Here is an 18909-nt window from a genome sequence, read left to right as displayed (position 1 = left end):
AGATCGCGCGCCTGGATGCCCCTTTGGGGCACAGCCCAGCAGAGAACGCCTCGCTGGAGGAAAGGGCCCTCGGGCGCGGCTGCGCGTCCGCTGAGACTTCTCTTTCTCTCACCGCCGGGCTCCCGGAGATGCTCACCCCCCCCCCCCCCCCCCCCCCGCGTTGCTGCCCTTGCTGCCTCACTTCAGGGCCCGCACACGTCTCACTTGGCCACCGCAGCCACGGCGGGGAGGGGCAGTAGCCAGTCCGCAGAAGCCCCCGGGGCAGAAGGGAGAGAGGGGGTTTGGGAAGCCGCGCGGCCGGTGTGTTCGCTTTGCACATAAAACCGTCGGCTGCTGGTGTCAATGAGGCCTGCCCTAGTTACAAAGCGTGACCGTCTCCTTGCTATTGCAAGAAGGGAGTGTTGCCCTCGCATCCCCTCCTGGCAGGCCTCGGCAGGGGCCGGCACCGGCGTGTTGGGGGCACTCTTTTTCCTCTCCTGGCAGACGGGCGGCGGAAGGTTACACGGCTTTCTGGCTGGCTGCCGAGGCCGTGCCAAGGGCGGGGCCAGCCGCCGCGGGGGGCTGGCCCAGAGGTCCTTGGGGCGGGACGGAGGTGCCCCTTAGAGTGGGGCGGCGGAAGGAGCCGGCTCACTTGCCTCTGGGACGCCCGCCCGGCTCGTGAGGCTCCCGCTGCTCCCGCGGCCGCCGCCACAGCCGCCCGGATCCCGAGCACTGGGCGCGGGGCCCCGGCAGGGCGCGCGCACGCACTCGCGTCTCGCACGCGCACGCGCCGCTCCCGACTGGGCCCCGTGTGCGAGGGGGGCGCGCTCGAGGGAGCGGAGGCGCGGAGCCCGCGCGCGACCCCGGCCCCGGCCGCCCTCCGCCCGGCCTCGCAGCCCCGGCCGCCCTCCGGGCCGGGCCCCGGCGCCGCAGCCATGTCCAAGGAGGCGCGGGTCGGGCACGAGGAGATTATGGAGGCGCAGGTGATGTGGGAGCCCGACGGCAAGAGGAACGCACAGATGGACCGCTTCCGGGCGGCCGTGCGCTGCGGCCGCGGGCCAGTGCTGGGTGAGGGGCCCACCCGGGCGGGGGGCGGGGGGGGCCCTTTTGTCACTGAGGGGGCGAGATGTGGATGGTGAGGCCCTCCCCTTACCTCATTGTACCCTCCTGTCATTGAGGGGGCGGGGCTTGGGTGGGGAGCCCCTCTCTTTGTGCCTCAGTGTGTCCTCCTGTCAGTCACCGAGGGGGCGTGGCGTGGGTGGTGAGCCCTCCCCCAGGGCCTCAGTGTACCCTTCCGTCATTGAGGGGGCGTGAGCCCTCATCTCTGACTCAGTGTACCTTCCTGTCACTGAGGGGCAGGGCGTGGGTGGTGAGCCCCTCTCTTTGTGCCTCAGTTTACCCTCGTTAATGGCGTGTGGCCCCTTCCCTCTGCCTCTGTGTACTCTCCCATCATTGACGGGGTGGGATGTGGGTGGTGAGTCTCCCCCCTTTTCTCCCTTCCCCTCCTCCCCCCACCCAGTTTACCCTCCTGAAAACGCAAGAAGGGCTTGGAGAGAGAACTCGCATGTGGAAAAATACCATTTCCTGGCCCAGTTTACCCTCTTGTCAGTGGGCAGGGAGGGAGGCACCAAGAGGCAGGAAACTTTGTGCTCCTTTGGCTCAGCGCTCTGTTTCTCCTGTGCCTGCTCCCGGTTGCAGCTGTATGTGTGGACAGAGTTCATTTGGGTTACTGTGTTAGTCTTCTGGTCGCTAGCGCTAAGCGGCAGGGACACATAATTCTCTCCCCTCCCCCTCTCTGCCCAGCTCTTGGTGGTGACGGCTTCCCTCCTTTCTCAGCTCCGTTAGGGGTGCAGGTGGCCGCGCTGTTGCGGGGGTTGGTGATGAAGAAGCGAAGGGGGAAGCAGAGTGTGGGCAGGTGTATGGGTGGAGAAGGGCCTCAGACTTTGATCCCTTTTCCCCTCTCCCCTCATCTTTAGACGGCAAAGGCCCCAGATTAAGGTATGAGAAACTGTGGCAAGGGCCTGTTTCTCCTGTATCTCTGCCCTGCTCCCCACTACCTCTCAACTTGGTTTTTGAAGGCATTCCTTGGCATTTCTGTGCCTTAGTATTCCCCCCTGTCAGAGGGACTGCTTTCTGGATACTTGCTCGCTCTCGGTGAGTGGAGGGCAGGGAGAAAGGGAGGTTGTGGGGCTGTGCTTTTGTGACCACTGCTTCAGAGGCAGGAGCTGGGACCTGAGAAAGAGGGTGTGTATAGAGTTGCTATATCTGTGGGAGAAGCGTTCTAAGCCTCCATTCCCCTTCTCCGCCAGACGAAGTGATAGGATGCTAACATCGCTGACGCTCCATAGAGTGTCTTCTTATCCAGGCGTGGCTGTCACTTTGGACCTAGAACCTTTCAGAGTGATTGAATTTCGGAGCTTGAAATGACCTTAGAATGAGAACCAATTCTAGTCTAGTCCCTTATTTTTACAGCATTCAGTGCTTTCCTGATATTATTACAAAGGAATCATAGGATTTATAAAAATATAAATTCCCTCCCCTCACTTTTTAAAGGAAAAAACCTTCCCCTGAGAAGGGAAGGGAACTCTCTCCCAGTTACCAGGGATACCTTGACAAAGCATTTTCCCGATCATGCTTTGGGATCAGAATATGCTGGCGCTGTCACAGGCTGGGTGTTAGAACTTGGGACCCAGAATCACACATCTGAAGATACTTTAGTGGGTGGAGCTCAGGAGGGCCCTGTTTCTCTCAGAGCAGGAATTCTCTCTTCAGCTGAGAGGCCAAACCAGAATTGAGCCATCTGAAGCAATCAAAACTCCCAAGGGCTGCTGGAACCAGATCAGCATACTATTGGGAAATTTTTAATAATGAAGTGAAAATGCAGTACAAGGTAGATAACGTATTTAACTTGTGGTTTTCTGAGTCAGGATAGGACCCTACAAAGATGACATCACTGCTTCCCATTACCTCCCCCAAGTAGTCATCCATCAAGCCTTTTTAAGAGCTCCAGCAAGGGAAACTCAGCCCATTAAAATCTATATCAGTGGTGTGAGACTCAGAAAAGAGGGGCACTAATCTGGATCCCTGTGGGTTGCATATCAATTTAATTTTAAGACGTAATATGATCTGTTTTATTACATTTTTATATTTTTTGTTAAGTATTTCCCAGTTACATTTTATTCTTGTTCTGGTCACACTCGGGAATGGGGGTGGGGGGGCATGTCAAGCTGTCTGTGTCCCTGGTGTTTTATGTAGATCATTTTGGTTTCTGTATCATCCTCATTTTTGTCTTTTTGGAGCTTGAGAACCAGGATCCATTGTGTGTGTGTGTGTGTGTGTGTGTGTGTGTGTATGTGTGATTCTGGCTAAAATGGTAAAAGCTGAAATATCTGCTCATTGTTCATTCTAGAGGCCTTTCCCCCTGTCGTTTTCACTGTTCTCTCTCCTTTTTTTGCTCCTGCCTTCTCTCATGGTCCAGGAGGCAGGGAAGCCCTTACTTACTGTGGGGTCCTGCCCAAACCCATTTTTCCTTTACTAGGGATTTTATCTTTGCCCTAAACTTTTTTTCTCTATTTTACTTAATTTACACTTGGAAGTTAGGACACAATGTGTTATCCCATCTAGGACACAATTTGCATTTTTAGTTCCAACTAATTATGTTGATGGGGCTGGGGTTGGGGAGTAGATCTAGGTAGATGTCTTAGACCTTGAATGAAATTTGTTCTGTAACTTGAATTCAGTATAGCAAGCATTTATCATGCACCAATCAATTAAAAAGCATTTATTAAGTCCCTAATATATGCCAAGCATTATGCTACAAAATCAAAAAGAGAATAAAATTCTTGCTTTCAAGTTGTTTACATTCTGCTAAGAATGAATGGTGGTGGTGGGAAATTTAAGTCCCAGTCATCCCTTTGTGGAGAGAGTTTTGGGTAGGACCTGACTCTTTTTGCCTCTGGACAGGATACCTTAAGACTTCCAAGAGTCATGTGCTCCACCTTCTGTTGCTGATCTTTGTTTCAGTGACAAGTGGAAGGAGAGTTCTCATCACACCCCATGCCGTCAGACAGCTTTTCCTTGCATTTAGCCAATCTGACTGGTTTGTTGCCAGTCCCTCATTTCAACTTTTTTCCTCCCTAAAAACATTCCAATTGAGCATATGTGTCTAACAGTGAGGATTCTTCCAGGGAACTTTAGGGAAAGTGCTGTATGACCCTTGTACTCTGAATGTAATTTGAGGGGGGGGGGGGATGTTATGAAACTAGCCTCATACTATTCTTTTCTTTAGAGAACTATGGCTAGATGACTTCTTTTTTCTATTCAGCAATCAACAAATGTATATTGAACCTTACTTTGGAGAAGGCATTGTGGGGGATAAACCTGAAATATGTATTAGGCAATGTTCTAAGGGCTGAAGAGTCACAGATTAAATATACACCTTACCCTCAAGTAATTCGTGTTTTACTAGGCTAGATACAAACAAGTCTGGATGAAAATATACAAGGAAGAGGTTGATGGAGGCAAAGAAGAGATTCAGAGAAGAGAGGAACATTTAAGGAGATGGAAGAACTCAGGAAAGCCTTCACAGGACATTGGAGCTGAGTTTTGAAGGAAGATAAAGATTTCAAAAGGTGGAGATGGATAAGGATATACATGTTAGGTTCTGATGACATCATTTGGGATATACTTGAAGTTGGGAAACATCATGTCAGCTTCTGGGAATAGCTAGTAGATTGTTTTGATTGGAATAGAGAGTGTGTGAAGGGAAGTGATGGGAGTGCTAAACAGTGGATTAGAACCAGATTTTGGAGGAAGTTTGTTGTTTACATGTACACACAAACAAAAACAATAGGTAATAAATTCTTTGTATTAAGTGAATGGTACAGACAATACATATAATCAGGAGAGGAAGATAGGAGTTGGGCCCCCAAAGATACAGAGAAAGAGAGGATTTCAACAGATGCTGAGGGAGAGGAAGGCCTCCTCATTGGAGTGTGCAGCACATTTGACAGAGGCTATTTGCCACTTGGGCTTGAATAAGAATCTCTTCTATCAGCTGCTTGAGGAATGGTCAATTAGCTTTTGATTGAAAACTTTCAGTGAATGAGGAGGCATAACATAATAGCTAATATTTGCACAATGCTTTAGATTTGCAAAACATTTTACAAATATGATCTTATATTGCCTTCCCAGCAACCCTGTGAGGTAGTGCTTTTATTATCTCCTTTTTATATATGGGGAAACTGAGGTGGGCAAAGATTAAGGGAGTTTGCCCAGGGTCAAACAAATAGGAAGTGTCTGAGGCTGGGTTTGAACTCAGGTCTTCCTGACTCCCAAGCCCAGGGCTCCAGTCATTGCACTACCCAGCTTCATCATGCTATTTTCCAGGGCAGAGTATTCTGCTTGTGGAAAGCTCTAATTGTTGAAAAGTTTTACTTCACATCAAGTTTAAATATACCTCTTGGTCACTTCTACCCATTGCACCTAGTTTTGCCCCTGGGCCTAAGCTGAATTATTGCTTTATGACAGTTTTCCAAGTAGTTGAAGAAAGAGCTTTTATATACCCTTTAATAATAAACACTTTGATGTTCTTCAATCAGTCCTTATATGACAACTTCTAAATAACCTTTGCCATCATATTTCTTGGTTGCTTGACTGTTTATCTTTGTGTAGGACTTCACTGGCTTACCTGGGAGCTTCAGATCTTCAGAATTGCCCCATCAAAGTAGAGCCTAAAGTAACTCCCTCCTCTCCCAACCCCCTACAAATCAGGACCAGCCTCTAACCCTTGACTTGGGCCGAAGGTCTTGGCTTCCTGCTCCTTCCCAACTTCTGGTGCTGTTTGACCCAGTTAAGAACCCTATTAAAACCACAGGCTCTATACAAGCTAGGTCCTTGTCTGTCAGGAATCTCAGCTACGCTACCCTGACTTGTTTCCATTCTTTGAGTGCTGCTTCCATGAACTCAATTCACTTTATCTTGGCTGACTCCCTTCTTGTCTTGGGGTGTTCTTCCACCTACTGTGTTTTGGAATCTATAGCCTCATTCCAACTTCATTAATGTTACAGATCCTTTCATTGAGGCATCTAGGATTTAGCACAGTTCTCTCCTTAGAGCATCTGTCATGAGATTTAGAGCTGGATCTAATCTTTGGGGCCATTTGAGCCCAATCCTTCATTTTATAGATGAGGAAACAGAGGCCCAGAGATGGGTGACAGGAAAGAAGTAGCCACATTGGGACCCCAATCTAGGTCCTCAGTTTCCAATTTTGATTTCTTTATCTTGGTTTCTTTCCTTGTATTGAACTTGTAGTCTAGTCTAAAACTTCTAGATCTTTTTAGGCATACTGGTGTTTAGTGATATCTCTCTTTGTCTCTTAATAAATTTAAAATTTTTTTCCAATTACACATAAAAATAGTTTTTAGCATTCTTCTTTGTAAAATTTTGAGCTCCAAATTTTTCTCCCACCTTCCCTTATTGCCTCCTTCCCAAGGTAGCTAGCAATCTGATATAGGTTTTATTTATATATAATTTAGTAACTTTTGGGTATAGTTCCAAATTGTTTTCTAGAATGGCTGGACCAATTTCTAGCTGAACAACTGAGCAGGACTGAATCTGTTTTCTTTCTTGTTATCTTTGCCAATTTTAGGAGTGTGACTTAGAATCTCAGATTTGCTTTAATTTTCATTTTTGTAATTATTAATGGTTTGGGGTGTTTTTATATGGTTGTTGATAGCTTGGATTTCTTCCATTGAAATATGCTTTTATCCTTTATATGCTTTGACACAAGTGTCAGCATGGACTCTTTTTTACCCTTTACCTCTGTCATACAAGATAACTTGCTAAGGCTTCCCTTACTGAGGAAGCCTCTTCTCCTTGCATGTATCTCTCTTACATTTGGATGGCTATCCTTGAGTCCGTCCTTTAAAATTCATTTGACTTGCCCATTGCCTATAGCTATGGTAGCTCTCCTCCCTTTCTCAGCTGGAATCATTGAGGAAGCTAATTGCATACACTAAGTGCCTCACTTCTTTTTCTTACTTGCTTCTATGCCCTCCATAGCCCCCTTGCTTCTGATCTCATTTTTTCACTGAAATTGTTATCTCTCAAGTTATCAGTGACATCTTAATTGCCAGACCCTAATGGCCTTTTCTCAATCCTTATCCTGTTGGACTTATTGGAAGCCTTTGACACCACACCATCTACTCCTGGAAATTCTCATTTGTTGTTCAGTAGTCATGCCTGATTCTCCATGACTCCATTTGGGTTTTGAGGTTTTTTTTTTTTTTTGCAGAGATACTAGAGTGATTTGCCATTTTCTTCTCCAGTTCATTTTACAGATTAAGAAACTGAGGCAAACAGGGAGAAGTGACTTGCCCAGGGTCACACAGCTAGTAAGGGTTTAAGACCAGATTTGAGTTCAGAAAGACGAGTTTTCTTGACTCTAGGCCTGGTGCTCTATCTACTGTGCCCCCTAGCTGCTCTGGACATTCTCTGTTCTCTGGTGTTTTGTGTTAGTACTTTCTCCTGATTGTCTGATCCTGCTTTCTTAAATAACTTTGCAAGTCACATGTACTAACTGTTGATACCCCCCAAAGTCTATCCTAAATATTCTTCTTTTCCTTCTTTCTGCCATCTCTACATGTTGATCTCATTAGCTCCCATGAGTTTAGTGATCATCTCTATGAGGATGATTCCCATATATGAAATTTTCCTGAGTTTCAGTTCCATGTCACCAACTACCTTTTGGACATTTCAAACTGGATCTAAAAGTCAATATATCTAAAGCAGAACTTTTTATCTTTATTTCTTGCCTTTCTGTCCCTCCCTCAAAACCATTCCCCCTTTCAACTTTACTATTATTGTTCACACCATCACCATCCTTCTAGTCATTTCTAGACACTGAGGATTCCCTTGAATCCAGTCTGTTGGCAGATCTTTTCATTTTTGCCTTCACAGAATTTCTTGTAATCTTGAAACTCCCCTGGCTTCCTGTTGTCTCCAGGATCAAATATAAAACTTCATTTGGCATTTAAATCCCTTTGCTACCAGGTTCCTTCCTATACATTTTTCCTCCCTTTTTGCTGAGGCAATTGGGGTTAAGCAACTTGCCCAGGGTCACACAGCTAGGAAGTGTTAAGTGTCTGAGGCCAAATTTGAATTCAGGTCCTCCTGACTTCAGGGCTGGTTCTCTATCCACTGCACTACCTAGCTGCACCTCCTATACCTTTCTAGTCTTTTTATACTTAATTCCCTTGCATGCTTCTGTGATGTAGACATACTGGATACCTTGAAATTTCTTACATGAAACTCCATCTCCTGACTGTGCCTTTTCACTGGCTGTCCCAGGGCCTGGAAGGTTCCCTCTCCTCCTCATTGCCTCTTGGCTTCCTGAAGGACTTAGCTCAAATCCTGTCTTCTGCAGGAGGCTTTTCCCACCTCCCTTTCTCTTCGATTACCTTCTGTTTGGTCTGTTGTATATACGAAGTTTCTTTGTCCACATTAAATATCATCTTAGTTGATTTGACTCACTGTTCAGACAGTCAAGATCTTTTAAAATCCTGGTTTTCAGTGCATTAACTATCACTCCCAGCATGGTATCAGAGGCAGATTGAGTAACTAAGTCATGGAGGGGTTGACTTCTCTGCTGGCGAAGGAGTACCTCCAAAATTGATGTAGTGAAGTGTTATTTACCTATGAATCATAAGCTGCCTATTGTTTCCTGGTTGTTTCAAGGTTGTTTGTTTTTCTCTTCTCAGTTGGATTGGAAGCAGTCCAGGGCAAGCAATATACATTTCTTTGAAATCCACAGGCACCTTTTAGCATAGGGCTGAGCATACAGTTTAGATTAAATAAATACTTGATTAATTGAATGGCTTAGGAGTTGCTGTTTTCCCTTTCTCCTTTCCTGTGACTAATTGTAGATATTTTCAAGTTAAGAATTAGATTCCTTAGAGTGTATTCTAGTTTGGAGTGGGGTTCTGCCTCTAGTTGGATAAAAGATACTACAGAACTTGAGAGTGCTTCCTCTTGTCCTGATGTATTGTATGGATTGGGGCAGTTTTGTCAGACTTCTTGACTCTGAGTCCCTTGGGAACAGAGTAGCTTGTCTCTCACAGGGGAGGAAAGATGATGAGTATGAGAAACTATACCTATGTATGTGTGGTCCTTCACACCTTTTTTGAAAAACCTTTCATTTGATCTTTATGACAAACCCTCAAAAGTGAAGCAATTTGATTTTCATTGGTGGGGAAACTGAAGCCCAGGGAGTTTAAGGGCCTAAGTACATATTGTAATTGTCAGAAATGAACCTCAATCCCAAGCCTTGGGAATCTTAAGTGAAATTTGCTTTTCACTCTGCCATGAGCTTGGTACAGTGACTTGGCATAGTGGTATTACCAGTGACTTTTCAAGAAATTCAAAGCCTTTTCTCTCCACTACCTGGTTCCTTGAATGAAATGGTGTTACATTTATTTTATATTTTATACTTTAATATTCTATTCATTTTATCCTGAGTTCTATCATTTTTGTTATTGTTATTGACCATGGAAATAATAATCTACTCTTGTAGTCACTTTTAGGTAACTATTAATAATTTCTATTTATTTATTTATTTTAATAGCCTTTTATTTACAGGTTATATGTATGGGTAACTTTACAGCATTGACAATTGCCAAACCTCTTATTCCAATTTTTCCCCTCCTTCCCCCCACCCCCTCCCCCAGATGGCTGGATGACTAGTAGATGTTAAATATATTAAAATATAAATTAGATACACAATAAGTATACATGGCCAAACCGTTATTTTGCTGTACAAAAAGAATCAGACTCTGAAATAGTGTACAATTAGCCTGTGAAGGAAATCAAAAATGCAGGTGGGCAAAAATATAGGGATTGGGAATTCAACGTAATGGTTCTTAGTCATCTCCCAGAGTTCTTTCTCTGGGTGTAACTGGTTCAGTTCATTACTGCTCCATTGGAACTTATTTGGTTCATCTCATTGCTGAGGATGGCCAGGTCCATCAGAACTGGTCATCATATAGTATTGTTGTTGAAGTATATAATGATCTCCTGGTCCTGCTCGTTTCACTCAGCATCAGTTCGTGTAAGTCTCTCCAGGCCTTTCTGAAATCATCCTGTTGGTCATTTCTTACAGAACAGTAATATTCCATAATATTCATATACCACAATTTATTCAGCCATTTTCCAATTGATGGGCATCTACTCAGTCTCCAGTTTCTGGTCACTACAAAAAGAGCTGTCACGAACATTTGTGCACATACAGGTCCCTTTCCCTTCTTTATGATCTTTGTGGGATTTAAACCCAGTAGTAACACTGCTGCATCAAAGGGTATGCACAGTTGGATAACTTTTTGAACATAGTTCCAAATTGCTCTCCAGAATGGTTGGATGTATTCACAGTTCCACCAACAATGTATTAGTGTCCCTGTTTTCCCACATCCCCTCCAACATTCCGCATTATCTTTCCCTGTCATTCTAGCCAGTCTGACAGGTGTGTAGTGGTATCTCAGAGTTGGGTAACTATGAATAATGACTGTCCATTATGAGTAACTTGATTTGGATTTTTTAATTCAATCTCATGATCTTTCAATAAAAATGAAGCATCCTGTTGCACTGTTGAATTATTATTATTATTATTTTTTTTTACAAAACCTTACCTGTCTAATGATTCCAATTTCTTTACTTTTAGCCAATTATAACGAATTGTATCAGTGGTCGGTGGAGTCTTACTCAGATTTCTGGGCAGAGTTCTGGAAATTCAGTGGAATTGTCTTCTCTCGTATGTATGATGAGGTGAGTGTATTGTTTCTAGGTTTTTATCCTCAATGTTGATAACTTTACAGAGCTCTTTATACTGCAGATATTAAGCATCTTGAGGAAAGAAAGCCTGTTATTCATAACCTATTTTGTCTATCATTGTGTGATATTATGATTGAGAGAGCTGGCTTTGGAGTCCAAAAGACCTGAATTTAAGTCTTCTGACACATAATCATTGTGTGATGATAGCTAAGTCATTTAGCCTCTTAGTCTTCCAGGCAACTTTAAGACTCCTAAGGTGAAGAAAAGTTATTATTTGTTATAGTGGAATTCCCACACTGAAAATTCTCTATACCAATAAAATTACAGATTCTGCCCCTGTCCTACTTCCCTATCTGTTTTGCGTGGTGCAGAGATATGGTAAGTTAACAGTGAGCAAAACAATGACAAAATTATATCCTTATATATTTTGCTAAAAATATCGAATCTTAGGCTCTTTTCCCCTTTGCCCATTTTCTCTTGTGATATAAACAGTGTTCTGTATAGGTCTGTTTTTTAGATGACAAAAATAGGTAAAAATATCAAATCTGTGGTTTATTGAAGAAGCAGCACTGAATAGAATTTCAATAAAAATTCAGTAAAAAAAATCCTGAAGTGTCTCATAGACATGTTAAACTTTAGCTTTTAAGATTACTTTTGGGGTTTCCCCTTGGGAAGTTGGCCTATTTTCTCCAAAAGAAATGGAGAAAACCTTAGAATGCATGGCATCAGTATTTGCTGTTCATTTCTTTTTTTTTTTTTTTAATTTAATAGCCTTTTATTTACAGGATATATACATGGGTAACTTTACAGCATTAACAATTGCCAAACCTCTTGTTCCAATTTTTCACCTCTTACCCCCCCCACCCCCTCCCCTAAATGGCAGGATGACCAGTAGATGTTAAATATATTAAAATATAACTTAGATACATAATAAGTATACATGACCAAAACATTATTTTGCTGTATAAAAAGAATCAGACTCTGAATTATTGTACAATTAGCTTGTGAAGGAAATCAAAAATGCAGGTGTGCATAAATATAGGGATTGGGAATTCAATGTAATGGTTTTTAGTCATCTCCCAGAGTTCTTTTTCTGGGTATAGCAAGTTCAGTTCATTACTGCTCCATTAGAAATGATTTGGTTGATCTCGTTGCTGAGGATGGCCTGATCCATCAGAACTGGTCATCATCTAGTATTGTTGTTGAAGTATATAATGATCTCCTGGTCCTGCTCATTTCACTCAGCATCAGTTCGTGTAAGTCTCTCCAGGCCTTTCTGAAATCATCCTGTTGGTCATTTCTTACAGAACAGTAATATTCCATAATTTTCATATACCACAATTTATTCAGCCATTCTCCAACTGATGGACATCCATTCAGTTTCCAGTTTCTAGCCACTACAAAAAGGGCTGCCACAAACATTCGTGCACATACAGGTCCCTTTCCCTTCTTTATAATCTCTTTGGGATATAATCCCAGGAGTAACACTGCTGGATCAAAGGGTATGCACAGTTTGATAACTTTTTGAGCATAGTTCCAAACTACTCTCCAAAATGGTTGGATTCGTTCACAACTCCACCAACAATGAATCAATGTCCCAGTTTTCCCACATCCCCTCCAACAATCATCATTATTTTTTCCTGTCATCTTAGCCAATCTGACAGGTGTGTAGTGGTATCTTAGAGTTGTCTTTGCTGTTCATTTCAAGGCTATCTTGAAAGCTTTAACAATTTAAAAAACCCCTTAAAAGAGTACTTTGGACAAGTGAGTTAGCTAGTTTTATAATTGGATAGCTTAGAAAACAACTATCATGGGTTACTCGTGTCTTAATTTGCACCATCATTTTCTCCAGGTTGTTGATACATCGAAAGGAATTGCTGATGTACCCGAGTGGTTCAAAGGCAGTCGTCTGAATTATGCTGAAAACCTTCTGAAGCACAAGGAAAATGACAAGATCGCCCTGTATGCTGCAAGTGAGTCTTCACTTGGTTTTTCAGATTCTCTTCTATGCATGTAAAAGCATAGAAGATTGTATTTAAAACAATTTATCAGGAATACAACTACTAAAATAATTGACACATACTGGTACATTCTATTTTCTAAAAGAAAAAAATTTAGATAGGAAAATCACTGGGGTAAGTTTTAGTAGACTTGCTCCACCTCTACAACTAACTGGAAATGTATGAGCTTACTATAGATAACTTTTGATTTCTTCCAGAATCCCTGCTTCCATCTTTTCACCTATAAAGTAGGAGTGATCTCCCCAATGGTGTCTCAGAAATAATGGAAACATAAAAAAAATCCCCCCAAAACCAAATATTTTAGCAAGTGAAGAGACAATGAGGATTCAAATATTATACTCTTCTCCCAATTAATAAATTGGGATAAATTTGTACAGGCAATTTTTAGAGGAAGAAATCAAAGTTATCTTATAGTCATCTATAGTCATCTGAAAAGAATGGGCTGCTATTTCAGTGCCACAAACATTTAGTAAATGCTGTGTGCAGAGTACTGTGCCAAGCATTAGATAAGACATTCAGATAATCCAAGTCTGGCAGAGCTTTTAGAAAAAAGAGAATAATATTTTTAAAAATTAATTTTAATGTAAAATAATTCAATTTTATTTTTATTTTCAGTTCCAAATTCTTCCTTCTCTCGATTCCCTTCCCTTCCCAACCCATTAAGAAGGCAAGAATTGCAGTGCCCATTGTACATATGAAGTTATATAAAACATTTCCAAAATGGCCCTATTCTGGGAAAAAAAAAGAGTAAAAATTATGCCTCCATTTTTGCTTCCTTTCTGAAGGTGGATGGCTTTCATCATGAGTCCTTTAGAATTATTTTGAAATTACTAAATCTTTCATAGTTAATTATTATTACAATATTGCTATTACTGGAAAGGTTATTCTCTTAATTCTATTTCATCCTGCATTAATTAATACAAATCTTCCCAGGTTTTCTGAAATCATCCCTTTCATCATGTCTTATATCTTAATGGTATTCCATCTCATTCATATACCGTAGTTCTTCATTCCCCATTTATGCCCCATTGATGGGCATCCCTTCAGTTTCTAATCATTTGCCACTACAAAAAGAGCTGCTAAAAATATTTTTTGTGTATATGGATCATTTTACTTTTTTCTTTTACTTTTTTGGTATGTAGACCTAGTAGTAGTATTATTTATTGAGTCATAGTACATAAAGTTTGATGGGCTTTTGAGCATGGTTCCAAATTGTTCCAGAATGGCTAGACCAATTCACAGCTCCATCAACAAAACCACTAGTGCAATTATTTCCCCTTATCCCCTTCAGCATTTATCATTTTCTTTTTCTGTCATGTTAGCTAATATGGTAGATGTGAGGTAGTACCTCAAAGTTATTTTTATTTACATTTTTAATTATTAGTGATTCAGAGCATTTTTTCAGATAACTATAGATAACTTTGATTTCTTTCTCTGAAAACTGCCTGTCCAAATTTCTTTCAAAGCAAATAATTCTTTCCTAATCTGTTTTATAAAACAAACTCAAATACACCAGGTATGCCTGAAGATACCTTCATAAACTATGGTGCCTTCAAGAGTCACTGATCCTTGGACTAGAATGACTTTGAATCCTCATTGTCTCTTTCCTTGCTAAAGTTTCTTTTTTTATTATTATCATGTTTCCATTATTTCTGAGACACCACTGGGGAGATCACTCCTACTTTATAGATGAAAAGATGGAAGCAGGGATTCTGTGTTACTATAGTAAGCTCATACATTTTGAGTTAGTTGTAGAGGTGGAGCAAGTCTACCAAAACTTAGCCCAGTGATTTTCCTATCTTAATTTTTTTCTTTTAGAAAGTAGAATGTGTCAGTATGTGCCATTTTATTTTAGTAGTTGTATTCCTAATAAATTGTGTAAATCAAAAAATTTTTAAATGCAATTTAAATGCACAAATAATTTTAAAATGTACTGTCTTGAAAAAAATTGTGGTTACTCTTTGTGAAATGAATAATCATTTCCTAATTATTTACTTTTTGTAAAGTTGGACTTTTATATATATTGAAATTCTATTTAACATTTTCAGGGAATGTGTGTTATACTGCTGGGTTCCCTTCTCTAATGAACAGAAGTTGGGAGTTGCTCAGCTCATCTAATTTAGATAGATGACACTTGCTAAGCTCAATTTGAGCATTTCTGGAGCAGCTTGAGAATGGTCCTAGGCCTCTACAGCAGTAACCCATGGAAGGAATAACCTAGAAATACCCCCTCCCTGGACGCTGTAGTCCACGGACTAGTGGGCCTCCCTGCACTTACCACCTGCTTTTTCTTATTGCTTCATTTAGACTGATTTGATCTAGGACGTACTAGCTATCTTTCCTTCATTTTTCTTCTTTTACAAGATACCTGGACCTATTTGACCACACAGTGTGACAGCTGCTTTAGCAGCTCCAGGGCAGTCTTTTTTGCCCAGCTCAAAGCTTTTCACTGCCTGCTCTCTTCTGTGATGTAAACAGAGTTCCAAATAGGTCTGGTTTTTTTTTTTTTTTTTTTTTAAGATAACCAAAGCTCATTCCTTTTAATGGTAGAACTTTTATTAAGTTGGAAATCTGTGCTTGCTCGTAGGGTAGCCTGGTATAAAGGAAGGGGTATTGGATGTGGAGGTTGAGAGCCTCGCTGTGACATTTGCTGGCTATGTGACTCCTGGTCTTAATGAGCTGCATTTTTCTTATTTGTAAAAGCCTTGGTCCCAGGCTGGTTGTGCAGAATGGACAATGTAAACCCTATGGTTACTATATAAATGGAGGGGATTATTATCACTAACATGATGGTATTATGCCTTAATACACTGATGTCAGGGCTTGTGCTAATTAGGGCTAGACAGCCCAATATTGAATGGCCCTAACCAGTTAAGCCTTTTCAATTACATGTTTGGCTCCTCTTCCTCATAGTGAGATCTCATTTTTTTGCTACTGTCACAGTACTTGTCATTGTTACGTTTTGTCCTTTTCTCACCGTCCCTCTTATAATTGACTGCGTCTAGCCTGCTGTGTGCTTGGAAACTAAATAATTAGGCTTTTGAAAATTCTTTGTAAAATAAAAGGAAGTATTTTATGAGTATGAGTTCTTTTGTGAGTAAGCTACATGAATTTTAGTGTATGGCCTTTATGATATTTATTTTGAGGCCTTTTTTTGCTTTCTGGATATATGACATTGTCAGAAGCATGGCCTCCAGATGTCTACTTAACTATACAGGGATTTGTTTAATCCAGTAACATAATTCATCCTAAACTTGCTCTTAAAAACAAACAAACAAACCCAACAACATATGTTTATATCTGTGGACTTTTTTTTTTTTTGCTAATGCAATTGGGATTAAGTAACTTGCCCAGGGTCACACAGTTAGGAACTGTTAAGTGTCTGAGGTCAGATTTGAACTCGGGTCCTCCTGACTGCAGGGCCAGTGCTCTATCATTGTGCCACCTAGCTGCCCCTGTGGACATATTTATTCTAGTTCCTTTTTTTTTTTTTTGTGGACGTATTTATTGTTGGGGAAAAACATAAGTGGGCTAAATAAACATCAGGGACAGGACTCCTTATTTGTTCCACCCAGTAGTTCTGTTCTTCATTCTAGTCCCAAGGATCAGTGACTCTTGGAAGCACCATAGTTTATGAAGGTATCTTCAGGCGTACCTGGTGTATTTGAGTTTGTTTTATAAAACAGATTAGGAGAGAATTATTTGCTTTGAAAGATTTTAAAAAGAATAGTGGATGTCCCTAAGTCATTGAAGAACAGAATTCAGCTGGCACCCAATTCTTTCGGATGTATGTTAGTGATGTATACTGAGTCATCTTTAGTATGAAGATTGGAAAGGGAATCTTTGCTTTTGGAAGTTACTAGTTCTAGAATGCCAGGTACATCATTACTCTGATTAGAAAGAATGTAGCATCTTTCTCATACATTAATCGTGTTCCATTTTGTATTGATTTCCATACCTGAATCCCTTCTGTTAGAAACTGCGCCTTGAGGGTAAGGGGTCACAGGCTCATAGATTTGGAACGTAAAGGAAATTTAGAGCTCTTCCTCTTATTTTATGATGAGAAAACTGTGATGGTTGTATGCCTTGCCCAACATTGTACAGATAGTAAGTGGTGAAACTGGGATTTGAACATAGATCCTTGACTCCAAATTCAGTCTTATTTACATTGCACAGTGTTTTTCACTTTTGAATTTAATTTTTATAGTCAGTTCAATCCAATAACTTGTCTAGTTTCATTGTCTAATATAGTGAGGGCCTCACACATAGTAGGCACTTAATATTTGTTTGATTGAATTACCCAGAAGATTGTCTTCTAGAAATCACAGCACTGAGAAGACCAACTTATACCTCAATAAAAATCTTTCTATAACATGGCTAATAAGGGACCATGCATTCTCTCTACTCTAAGAGCTGAGTTAAAGGAAGCTTCTGGCCTAAAGCAACCCATTCTGCTTCTGGGCAGCTCTGATGAATCCTTAGAAAATTCTTCCTGCCATCCAGCCCCTATCTGCTAGTCTCTCTCCCTTTCCCCCTTTGCTGCTATCTCTGACTTCTAAGATCAGGCAAGACAAGTTGAGTCCTTCTGACAGTTGGTCCATTTGAAAGAGTGGATAAAAGGAGTGAATAAAAGGACAGCTTCTGCCTCTGGGTGCTAGGAGATTTACTTAAGACTCAGGGAACAAAAGGTTCCCTTTCATCTTTCATAATTCTGAAGAATCCCATTTCAGGATGCCTCTTCACTCTGACAAACTTCTGGGTCTTTGAAATGGTTATATTGTGTATCACAAAAGTGCTCTGCAACCAATAATGCCAGGCTGCCAGCAGGCTAGTCATCATCTTGCCTGGGGAGTGACTTTAGGAATTAGTCAACCTTTACAATATTTGTTACGGTTTGGAATATGGTGTTCACATGCCTTGGGCTTGTTGAATTGTCTTTTTTTGCTTTTTTTAAAACATTGAAGGCCTTTAACCCCTATCCAGATCCATTATAAAATTTAAGCGTGCCCACAGACCAGATGGGCTCCATGTTATGTATTCCTTTTAAGCAAGAAAATATATAAAGAAGATTCTGAATATTGCCATTTTATTGTTTTCTTTGAGTACCACTCTTGTCTCAGATGTTTACTAATCTCTGTGGCTCTGTGCTGGCTCCTTCGAGGATCTGTTTTAGATCTAAACCTTCCTGTGTATAGTTCTAGTCTCTCATACCTCCAAATAAAATGAAATTGTAGGAACTGTTCATTGCCTTCACACTCCAGTGTGTGATGTAAAAATTATATTCAATGAAACATCAACTCTGTTTTTTGAAGCAACAGCTGGAGTCTCGTGATATTTTGGAGCTGTAGGAGTCTAAAATACAAAAATATTTTTCACTCAGGTTATCCATCTTGGTATTGTGGAAGGAAGGAAGAAAAAGAAGAAAGGATGAGTGGAGGCAAGGGAGGAGGGAAAGAAAGGAGGAAAGGGAAGATGGAGGAAAGAAGACAAGGAAAATGGAAGGAAGGAAAGAAGGAAAGAGGGACAGAAACAAACTTGTGTTGAGTACTTCCCAAGTGCTAAGTGCTTTACTGAGAAATGACTAATAGAAGCTTTCCCTGATAAACAAAGAGAAAATGTGTTTATCTCAGTTTAGGCAATTATACTGATGCACCTTAATATCAATGCACATCAAAAGTAAATTAAGGGATAATTATTCATTTAAAAAATTATTCATTTTTCCTGTTTATTTAAAAGAGAATAGAAAAAAGACAAAAAAGGAAAAACAGAACAAAAGCACATTGTTATGTGCTTAGCAGAACATCAGGGAGGATTCAAAATATATAACAATAAATTTCAAGTTCAAGAAAGGATATGTAATAGTAGAAGAAATTATATTCATGAGTGTCTTATTCTTGCTAAAGCATTATTATTGATTTCTCTTAAACAGTGAGCCTCCTAAGCCTTTTGATAGACTAATGTTTTCTTGTGACTTAATCTGAAACAGTTTTAATCTAAAATGAGCTTGTTTTTCTTTGTTTCAGAACACTGTTATCTGGAGTCATATTTCATAACCTGTGGAAAGCTACTCAGAGAGTACACTTCTCAG

The 18909-nt window shown here is 41.0% G+C and overlaps 2 protein-coding genes across 3 annotated transcripts in view; one reads left to right on the top strand and one right to left on the bottom strand.

Moving 5' to 3' along the window:
* Positions 1-200: 200 nt before the first annotated feature.
* Positions 201-916, bottom strand: LOC116420821 (homeobox protein MSX-2-like). Its single transcript, XM_031948444.1, has 2 exons — positions 632-916; positions 201-575 (listed from the first exon to the last, which is right to left on the bottom strand). Exons 1-2 carry the CDS (start codon positions 914-916, stop codon positions 201-203), a joined length of 660 nt encoding a protein of 219 aa, XP_031804304.1.
* AACS (acetoacetyl-CoA synthetase) overlaps positions 915-18909 on the top strand; it is an 82973-nt gene continuing 64978 nt past the window's right edge. The window contains exons 1-3 of one of the 2 annotated variants that reach the window (XM_012542342.3): positions 915-1047; positions 10691-10794; positions 12653-12773. In XM_012542342.3, the coding sequence (XP_012397796.2) occupies positions 915-1047; positions 10691-10794; positions 12653-12773 (358 nt within the window). Of the gene's footprint in view, positions 1048-4455; positions 4611-10690; positions 10795-12652; positions 12774-18909 lie in introns of those variants that run through there. The other variant, XM_031948417.1, reaches the window with a different exon arrangement.

Source organism: Sarcophilus harrisii, chromosome 1, assembly GCF_902635505.1.
Source record: "Sarcophilus harrisii chromosome 1, mSarHar1.11, whole genome shotgun sequence".
NCBI classification, from domain to species: domain Eukaryota; kingdom Metazoa; phylum Chordata; class Mammalia; order Dasyuromorphia; family Dasyuridae; genus Sarcophilus; species Sarcophilus harrisii.
Note: the sequence above shows the minus strand (reverse complement) of the source record. Positions and strands in the feature narration are given on the sequence as shown.